Here is a 10,504-nt window from a genome sequence, read left to right on the forward strand (position 1 = left end):
TATTCGTCTCCACTGCACAAGTACAGTATCTCTCACGTGATTAGAATAAATAAGAGAAAAACTATATGATGACATTACTTTAGGATTAGTCTTATCTCATCTTTGGAGTCTGTTGCCCTCGGGGACTCTCTGAGCCCATTCTGTAAAAATTAAACGTAATCCTCATTCTGCTCACAAACTCGCATCCCAGCTGGAGAGATTCAATTTTGTGTTAAATCAATGGCTTTGCACGCAGGCAGGTAATTAATCATTTGTTGCGTCCTTTCTTTGGCTTTCAGTCCGCCCCACTCCAAGACCTCTGTTTAAAAAAGAAAAGAAAAAAAAACATCTTGACATTTTTGTAATTACACCCTTTTGTCCGCAGTGCAAAGCAACTAAAGAGCTGTTGACAAACTGAGGGGGGGTCACATTGGAATCCAAAGGGCTGTATTTTAATCCCACCAGGTTTAGTCTACTGTGCCTCTTGAGCACACATGCTGTTATTTCCATGGTGCACTTTGAATCAGTGATAAAGCTCAAAGCAGCGTCTTCATTCCCTGTTTTATCAGTTAGATTTTCTTTAAAAGCTTTTCTGAGGTACTTGTTGTGATTTTTTATTTTTTTTTTTTTTTTGTTTACCTTAAAATTGACCAAATCACTCATCATCCATTGATTCTTCAGGTTAATGTGTCACAACATAATGAAAAATGTACTATGGTCTTAAAATGATGACACGTGACATATTACACGGCCAATATTTCTTCAAGCTGTTGGATCCACCTTGTGATACAACAGCTTGTAATAGCACTCTTAGCAGCAGTAAGTTGAAGTAATGGTTTTCTGTGTGACATCATCAGTCTCTTTCATGGTTGTGGAGGAATCTCGGCCCACTCTTCTTTCCAGCGCTGCTTCAGCTCATTGAGGTTTCCAGCGTTGGTTTATGCGCAGCTCTCTGAAGGTCCCACCACAGCATCTCAGTCAGGCTGAGGTCTGGACTCTGACTGGACCATTGCAACACCTTGATTCTTCTCTTTTTCACACATTCTGCTGTAGATCTGCTGCTGTGTTTGGGATCTTTGTCCTGTTGATGAGCCAGTTTCAGCCCAGCTTTAGCTGTCGGACAGACGGCCTCACATCTGACTCTAGAACACTTTGGTATCCAGAGGAGTTCATGGTGGACTCAGTGACTGCAAGGTGTCCAGGTTTGCATTAAAAGTGCCTAAAATACCAGGGAAGATGGGCCTCCTTAGCATTAAGACTCAAGGTTTCAAAGGGGCAGTGTGAGGAGATGTGAAAGACTAAAAGATCAGTCAGGCCTAAAATGTGATGTCATCAAAAGATAAGAGCCCAATCAGCAGAAGTTCTGTCAATACAAGCTCATCTTGTCGTTTTCTGAGGATGTGTCTGAGTGCATCTCTAAATCACTTCTCAGGAGGGAATACTCAGTTTATGGTTGGAAAAAACAAGTCCAGAACAGCGGCAGTGGATCAAAACCTGCGTAAAACACAGTTGGGGGGGTATTCCAGTCTGGAGTGGAACACCTGCAGTGACTTCACTCAGCTGTGACCAAAGAGAAGGTTATTCTTCAGAGACATGCTTCTCCAGCTGTTTTGCGTCTTTGTGCAGCAGGATAACGAAGCCAAACTAACCTCAAAACTTTGAATTTGAGTCACCAAGAAGAGCCGACTGTCTCAGCCTTTCCTCCAGTCACCTGACCTCAACCACCCGCAGATTCCTGACATGACTAAAGGCTCCTTGGAACAATGTCATATCAGGCTGGGATTACTCGACTTAGAAAGTTTGAACAAATATATATATTTTTTTTAAATCCTCGACTCTACGGGAAACCAAAATGAAACGGATAAAAAAAAAAGGGTTTACCTGATTATCAATACATCTAACTCGACGTATAACGTTTATATTATCTAAGGATTCTTATGCAAGCAGCTTCACAGCGACATGCAAATGACGTTTTAATATTACCTCTCAATGTATTTGATAACTAATTTATTGATTTAACTGGCATGCTCCAGGCTAACAATGTAATCAGTTCCACTGTTGTTTCCCCCCCGAATGGGTTTTAAAAGCAGGAAACCTATTGCTCATACAGACCAAAACATCCTATAATTCGCAACCTCCAGTGGTCGTAATAACAGCTGTAAAGATGAAGTCCATAACAATGACAGTTGCGTTGTAAGAATGTACATTGATTATTTTCTGCTCCTAACCCTAAGTGACCAAGTCATGTTGCATTGACTTTGTCCTGAAAAAAGATTTACTTCTATTTGTTTTGTTGGGCCATGTTGGCACTAAAAAGTCATTTAGTTGTTTTTTTCGTTTAACAGACCAAAAAAATATTTGGAAACAGGTCCCTAAAAATAACGGATATTTTTGTGGAAAGCAAAACATTTATTTATTTATTTATTTATTTATTTTATTCGCCATCCAGTTCCACCCTCTTGTCCAAATATGTTCACTTTTGGCTCCAAAAGGACCAGCAGCAACCACATGTGGAACTCCTTTAGAGAGTTTACACTTTATCCTAAAGGACAAACTGTGACTACAGCTGTTTCAAAAAAGCTCAAAGTTGTGGACTGACATTGCAATCTAGAGCCAAGCCTTTAGCATGCCCACAAAATAATACACATGAGTTGTTCTGTTAAAGTTTACCTGCAGAGAGGAAAATATTCCAAGTGACATTACTTACAGCTCCTAGCATCAGCATGGAAAACTCTCACTCATGAGTCTGGAATGCTAATGTTGTTTATCAGTCGTTCCTAACCCGTAACTTGCTCACACCACTCAAAATGAAATTTAAAAAAACAATACAGCCAACTGAATATCAATACATGTGATGCCTAACAGCACTATGCACCATTAGCATAGAAAATTAGTGAAAATGAACGCGGTCCACACAGAGAAAATCACTTGTATTCAAACAGGCGTGCGTGCAGGATGCAAAGTTATGCATGGCGTAATTAATTTGCCATTAAGGCTGGATAGATGTTGCCTTCCTGATGCAGACGACCAAGCCATAATTGCCTCTGGTGTTGCATTCGCAGCTTTGCCTCATTACTGAAACAGATGCTAATTTGGCAGAGCAGCTTCAGGTTGACAGGTGTGTGGATGGTTCCACTGTGTTGAGCTGCACCTAAAGAGTACTGAGGTGGGGAAACAAGAGGCTGGAAGTACATCATAATGTGCAGCGGCATGAGGGGAATATTTTTCATTTATGATGAAGCATCTTTAAACGATAATGAATTGAACCTGCGGTAATTGGTACAGGAAGAGCAGGAGCCCGACTTGTTCGGGAAAACGGAAAATTCTGCTGAATTATTTATTTGTTTGACTAAATTATTTGTTTCTGGACCTAATTCTTTTCAGTTCTTCAGTTCATTAGGCTAATACTCCTTGCACAGTTTTGTAAAAAACACTCACTGCCTCAAAATAACAGAATCGGTTTCTAAAAAGATGTTTATTTATTTGATGATAAACTCCATCAATATATTCAGTACAAACAGCTATTTGAACGCATATTGTTGAAAAGAAACAGAAAAACTACAAAATCCCCCCCACACACCATCATTTCAGTCCTTACTGTACAATCTGTTGAGTTTCTTTGCTCTGATTCAGTCTCTCCGAGCTTTTTTACACATCTTCACATCTTCTTCATCCGTTTTTTGGGCCTCTGGTTGAAGACGGGAGAGGCTCCCATCAGGGAGTCGGGGGAGTGTGAGGCGTAGCTGCCCTCAGACACCCCCCCTCCCGGAGAGGGTGCCATGGCTCCTCCGGACTCGCTCATGGTGGACATGGGCCCCCCCTCCTCGAACACGTCTCCACCCAGGACCCCGTGGTGGTGATGGTGGCCAGCACTCTGGCCTTCCTCGCCGTCCTGCGGCTCCATTTTTACCTGGGGCCACAGAGGGGAGATATTGGCCCCGCCTCCACCTTGAGACAGAGGCAAATTAAAAATTATCATATGAAAAAAAACAATAGAAATGTATTTTATAACCTTTTTAATAAATGGGTAAATGGCTCTTTCTCTTTCAGGAGACTCCTACAGAGACCCAGTTTGCATACCATGTAGCCACTGAAAAGCCTGAAGGAGGACCAACTCTGGGAGCCACAATCATGAGACAATCCATCATGCCAGACACAAAACCTCAGAGCTATCAGCAAAATTTTGGCTATGAGTCAGTAAAGACTTCTATTCACTCACTGGCTCCATTTGTCAGACTTCATTGATCAACCTGATCATTTCCATGTATGTGCATGTGCATATATGTGAGCCAACCAAGCCTGTTCCCTCCTGTGGGACTCACTCTCCAGCAGGGCTGCCTTACTTTATTCAACTTTTGTAATGGATTTCAGAGACGGATCACAGTGTGCGTTCACAATATGCGTTCATAAGAGTAATACATTTGTGTCACAAAATCGTTGTGCAGGAAAAAGTCAGACCTCACAATCGCTTGGCGCTATTTTCTCTCCCTTCGTATCACTGCGTGCTGCCGACAGCCGCGCCAATTACGGTGTTTGCTGCTCGGTCTGCACAGCACGCAGTGATACGCAGGGAGAGAAAATAGCGCCAATCGATTGTGAGGTCTGACTTTTCCTGGAGAACGATTTTGTGATGCAAATGTATTACTCTTTTGAACGCATATTGTTTTGAGAAGCAAAACGGTTTATTTTTTAAACCCCAGCCAACTAGCCGGACTACCTTCGTCAACGCCAAAACTCAGCTGGAACTCGGCTCACAGGACGCAGCGGGGGGTGGAACTCGGCTCACAGGACGCAGCGGGAGGTAAGAAAATGTTCATAAATAATTATTGCTTCATACAGCTTCATGTCAAAAGAGGCGAACTATCCCTTTAACATTCAAAGTGATTGCTACCTTTGGAACCCATTCAAGTTAAAACCTCACTGTTGCATTTAGCCAACGTTAGTGTTGGAATGATGGAGGGCTGTATAATGATTGCATAGTCATCTTCCACAGACCACAGAGGTGTTCAACATTCAGACTGTTGACTACATCATACAGGTACTCATTCTACCCGTCAGTGTTAAATACACTGAATCACTCATAACAGCAAGTGTGTCGCTCCTGTCACACAAAAAAATGGACTTTCACTCATTATTAAAACATGTAGTTTTCTTCTAGACAAGGGCTGACGTGCACATTAAAATCAGATTAGGTGGTAGTTTGCCCCAGGTATGAAGGATTATCAGAATGGTTTACACATCCAGCACATGCAGCGTGGGAACTGCTGGCTGAATGAAAAGCTAAGTCAGTGAGAGAAGGAGGAGCTCCTGCTGGTCTCTCATTTACCACCGACAGCCTATCATTAGCTAAAATCACTCGTTGGCCGGGCCTGCTGAATGATTAATTTACAGCAGAACAAGACAACATTAGGTCAATTTATTCTGGCGAAGTCTCAAAAGAACGCAAAACAAAGAAAAAAAAAATAAAATCTATTATGGACTTTTGAGTTTTAACAGCCTTGAATTTAATCTGATAAAACAAGTTCTCTGATTGACCTGAGAAATCCCAAATATAAATGTGGTTGCATGATACCAGATCAACTCCCACAGAACACTTCCCATATTCAGCATCTTCTTTAACCCATTAAGACCTGATGTAACATGCCCTTATGTTCCCCTTCAAACCTGATGTGACCTCAGGGGGTTTGTGGTTATTGTGGGGTGATGTGGCGAATGTGTATGGAACTACAAACACATCTATGATGTTAACTCACCTGGGCACAGGGACAGAGAACTTCTAAACAGAGTGGAGGAGATCGGATGTGAATTGGGTGCGAGATTGAAGACAGCAAAGGAACTTGGAAGTGAACTCTGAACTCTGCACTGCCCTCTGGTGGATGTATTCTCTAACAACCGTGCCAACGTAAAGCAACCACTGGCGCATGTGGACAGTGACAGTTGACAGCGTTTGAATGAGACGTACCTATTTACGTACATAAAGGGAGCATAAATGAGTCTTAATGCTTCACAGCATACTTTGATGAAAGTTACTCATGCAGTCCCCTTTTACATAATTGTGATTATCTGCACTTCAAATATTGTTTTAATTAGCATTTTAATCCTTTGGGATTTAAAATAGGGAATCAAGGATTTTTCTGCTTTGCATATTTCAAATAAACGGAAACATAAAAACAATCAAAAGTGGCTGCAGCAAAAAAAACATCACGGCCCACAAATAATACATTTTTGTGTGTGGGGAAACAAATCAATTTCTCCTCCATTCAGATTAAAGTTTAACTGTACTTTACGCACAGAAACGGGTTATTGATCTCATATTAGTCTTGGCTGAAATAATGGTGAATAAATGAACCACCTGCACAGCACAAATGATATGTGCCTGTGAAAACAGGCTGCAAATGTTTCTTTGCAAACTAAAACAGACTAAGCTTTAAAACAAATGACTGTAATATCAAAAATATAGCAAACTCCAGAAAATTAATCTGGAAGGTGCCCTATGAACTTATCCCTGTATAAAACATATTTACAATTTCTATACAGAAATCCCAGCTATTTGCACTAATAGTCTCACCTGAAGTGTGAGGAGAATGGTCACCATCCAGGCCTGCAGCCAGCCTCTCGGCGTGGGCCCCGAGGACCCCCATAGGCAAAGCCTGGTCCCCAGAGGCTAGGTCAGCCTCTGGCTCCTCGCTAACAGGGAAGGAGATGTCACTCATGGGCTCCTCCTTTATCCTTGGGGGCTTGGAGTCCTCCAGAGCCTTCTCTGGATTCACCAGCCGCTCATATTCCTCAGACAGATCCTTACAGACCTGGAGGAGGAAGGTTTGTTAATCCTGCTTTTCTGCAGTACTAAAGTGCAAAAACTGAGCATTGATGGTGCTGAGTGAGTGTTACGAGCTACTTTTTTTTTTTGATGAATCCACAAAAAAAAATTGAACTGTAGACTAGTTAAGAATTGAAGTGTAAAGTGCCAAACCAGTGAGAGAATTAACTGATGAAACTAAAGATTATAAATGCATTGATAAATCTCTGAGTCCGACCTGCAGCATGTAGCTGTGATAGTCCTTGATCCTCACTTGCCAGAACCGCTGCAAGGCGAGCACGCTGCCGATGCCCACCTCATGGAACACTTGCTCCACTACGTCTGGAAAGGGACTGGCTCCCAGCCGAGCCTCACGGTCCACCGCCACCCGCAGCAGACGAGTGAGCCGCAGGCAATGCTCATGGACCAGGTCAGTCAGGGTCTCCAGGACACTCTCCTGAGCGGACTCAAAACCAGCGTGGGCCAACACTGTCGCAACGGACTGGTACAGGAGCTGCCTGCAAGAGAGCCCACTCAGTTCTGTGACCGGTTCGCCTTTACCTCTGGTGATGAGGAAAACAGAACAGATGAAAAAATAAACTGGTTGATAAATTGCCTTTCAAATCAAATCAAATCAAATCAAATTTAATTTATATAGCCCTTTACAATCACCAACTGGTACTCAAAGTGCTTTACAACAGGATAAAAAACAACAATACGTAAAACAAAACATAAAACACGATGCAAAAATGGTAGAAGTGCTAAAAGTGCTAAAAGTGATGCAGGGCATTAAAAGCCTTCCACAAGTGCAACAAAAATTAATTGAATAAAATTTGTATAAAATTAAGATAATTAGAGCGGAAAGAATGAGCATAGTGGCCCTAATCAGAGTTGGAACGCCAGTCTAAAAAGGTGGGTCTTAAGCTTCGATTTAAAAAGGCCGAGATCAGTGATGGTGCGGATATCAGGGGGCAGTTTGTTCCACAGTCTAGGAGCAGCAATGGCAAAGGAACGATCACCCCACTGCTTAGATCTCGACCTTGGGACCTCTAAAAGAAGCTGACCTGAAGAGCGCAGGGTTCTACCACAGTTGCGAAAAGTTAAAATGTCTGACAGATAAGAAGGTGCCAAGCCATTAGTGGCGTTAAAAACAAACAACAGGAGTTTAAAATCGATTCTGAATCGTACCGGAAGCCAATGAAGAGACGATAGCACAGGAGTAATGTGTTCGCGCCTAGAAGTGTCCGTTAAAAATCGGGCAGCAGCGTTCAGCACAAGTTGAAGACGTGAGAGAGACGTCTGACTGAGGCCAACATAGAGAGCATTACAGTAATCCAGTCTGGAGCTGATAAAAGCATGGATTGCCTTTTCAAGGTCCTGCCGACTGAGGAAGGGCTTCACTTTGGCCAACAGGCGGAGCTGGAAGAAGCTTGTGCTGACGACTGAGCTGATCTGTTTGTTAAACTTCAGCCCACTATCAAATGTAACACCAAGATTTTTCACATGAGATTTAAAATGCGGGGCCAGAGAACCAGAATTTAAAGTAAAAGCATTTAACATCACTGAAGTCCCAAATAAAATACATTCAGTCTTGTCATCATTCAGGAGTAAAAAGTTCTGTGCAAGCCTTTAATCTGTGAAACAATTTAGTAGCTGCTGTAGACAAGACTTAGGCCCCGTTTACACGATAGGAAGAGGCAGATATTTTCCTGCGGTTTGGCCTCTCATTTACACCAAAACCCTGTTTTTTTAATCACAGAAAACGATTATTTGTAAAACCTCCGGCCAAAGTGTAGATTTCTGATAACGCCGGTTATGTGTTGCCGTGTCAACTGGGAGAAACGGCGTTTTAGGTTCTTAAACGTCACATTATGCGCCAGAAAATGCTTAAGGTCATGCGAGCGCCTTATGTTTACAGTTTTTTTGGCTACTGATCAGGATTATCATGGATGATGTTAAAGTTCTACTCATTTTACGTTTGTGCAAACGATTCTGGCCTTATTGCATTTGCCACCCCAAACCTGCTCGCACAGTTCAAAATAGAGGAGCACCACTCTTCCGTAGCCGCTCCTGCGTCCAGTATCCACTGACTGTCTATATTTCCCTCTTATTGCCTTCAGTTTTGTTGTGATATTTGCTCGCGTTATCTCCTCCTTCACATGGCGCTTGACGGCGTATTTATGCGGGTTGATGTAAATGACAAGTTTTTTGAAAACGATGTTGTGTGCACAATGTTATTATTGAAAACGGAGGGGGGGAAATATTCGTTTCTCTAAATACCCGGCTATGAGTAAATGTGGCCTTACTTATAGAAGTCACTCTCAGGGTCACTGTGGCAGAGCTTAAAGGGCTGGCGTGGGACTTTGCTGTCCACGGGGAGGAGATCATCTGGCATAACGGGTGGGGTGGGAGGACGAAGGGGGAGGTTGGCATCAGCCTCCTCCATTCGGCTGCCACCCTCAGAGGATGCAGAGCTCTGAGCCTGGGCTGCTGCCAGAAGAGCACGGAGGCGGCGGGCGTGCTGACACAGCTGCACAGTGTGGATGGTGAGGCTGCACGGCTCTGAGGGGATGTCAAGCATCGTGGTGGGCCGTGGACGCTGGGCTGACGGCTGGTGCAGAGGAGGGTCCTGCATCTCCACGGAGCGAAACTCTCGCTGGAGCAGGTCAAAGGAGCTGCGACTGGGGGGAGCCCCTGCAGGTCCTGGGATCTCACCCCAGTAGCGCATCATAATGACTCAGACACAGGCTGGTGTCAGACTTGGATCAGAAGCTAAAAACATGCGAAGGGGACAAAGTGTGTAAGTGAGAGTAATCACAAGGACAACATTTATTTTCCCCAGAAAAACACTGATACAAGAATCTTCTTACTTAGATTTCTGTTCTGTTATAAAAAGTGTGTCTTACTTAATCCACTCAGAATCAATTCTGCTTTCCGTTCAATTCGAACAACGAACCATACAATCACTTTAGGCTATAATTAAAATCCACATATCTTGTAATATTTGAGGGCACGTTGACAAGTTATTGTTCCCGGTTGATTGAACAGCAAAATATGCCAAAAACGAAACGATCCCCGCGCAATTTAACAAAAAGTATACTGTGGAAAACGGACCGTAATCGACGCTCTCTATTTCAAGATCTGTCATTGCCTTGTGATTTCCACATACATGTGGTCGATTCCTCGAAAAAAAAGTTGCTTTCAGTGAATTTCCACTGTTCTAGTGATTAAACGAAACAGCTTAATCATTATCTAACAGCTTACAGGAAAACAAAACGGATGGACATCTAATGTGCTCTAAGTTTGCCGAATTGTAGAGTTAATCACACTGATTTGTTTCATATTTTAATTAAAGGCGTATGAAGTTTACCTGCTTGTCGAATGACTACAAAACAGATCAAATGTCAAATACAAAAGCATTAACAGAGACAGCTCAGAAGGGAGCAGCAACTGAGATACGAACTGGCAAGTTAACTTTCTAATATGCATATTTGGCTAGCTAAACTATACATATATTGATTGAAACGCATGATTTACCCTGAGATGGTTACTTAATGCCACTAGCTTTTGTATGTTTAAAGGAAGCTGAACGGAAACTAACCGTTTTCGTCCTTGTTGCAAAAAAACCCCATGAGACATTTGAATTTGATCTTTAGTTCCGCATCAGTCTTTTTATCTAGATTTTAGTGGCTTCTTATTAATGTGGCTAAATGGATTCAAAGATGT

General features: G+C 42.6%; 1 protein-coding gene across 6 annotated transcripts; it reads right to left on the bottom strand.

Annotated features, from left to right (window-relative positions):
- Positions 1–3,439: 3,439 nt before the first annotated feature.
- On the bottom strand, positions 3,440–10,398 carry supt7l (SPT7 like, STAGA complex subunit gamma). 6 transcript variants are annotated; one of them, XM_075447592.1, is made up of 5 exons: positions 10,380–10,398; positions 9,085–9,550; positions 7,017–7,341; positions 6,548–6,785; positions 3,440–3,927 (listed from the first exon to the last, which is right to left on the bottom strand). In XM_075447592.1, exons 2-5 carry the CDS (start codon positions 9,507–9,509, stop codon positions 3,638–3,640), a joined length of 1,278 nt encoding a protein of 425 aa, XP_075303707.1. In that variant the 5' UTR covers positions 9,510–9,550; positions 10,380–10,398; the 3' UTR covers positions 3,440–3,637. The 6 variants fall into 6 exon arrangements, with proteins under 6 accessions (XP_075303707.1, XP_075303709.1, XP_075303704.1 ...); XM_075447594.1 differs by having other exon boundaries at positions 7,017–7,296; positions 10,316–10,381; XM_075447589.1 differs by having other exon boundaries at positions 10,316–10,381.
- Between the last annotated feature and the right edge of the window lie 106 nt (positions 10,399–10,504).

This window comes from Odontesthes bonariensis, chromosome 17, assembly GCF_027942865.1.
Source record: "Odontesthes bonariensis isolate fOdoBon6 chromosome 17, fOdoBon6.hap1, whole genome shotgun sequence".
Lineage (NCBI taxonomy): Eukaryota > Metazoa > Chordata > Actinopteri > Atheriniformes > Atherinopsidae > Odontesthes > Odontesthes bonariensis.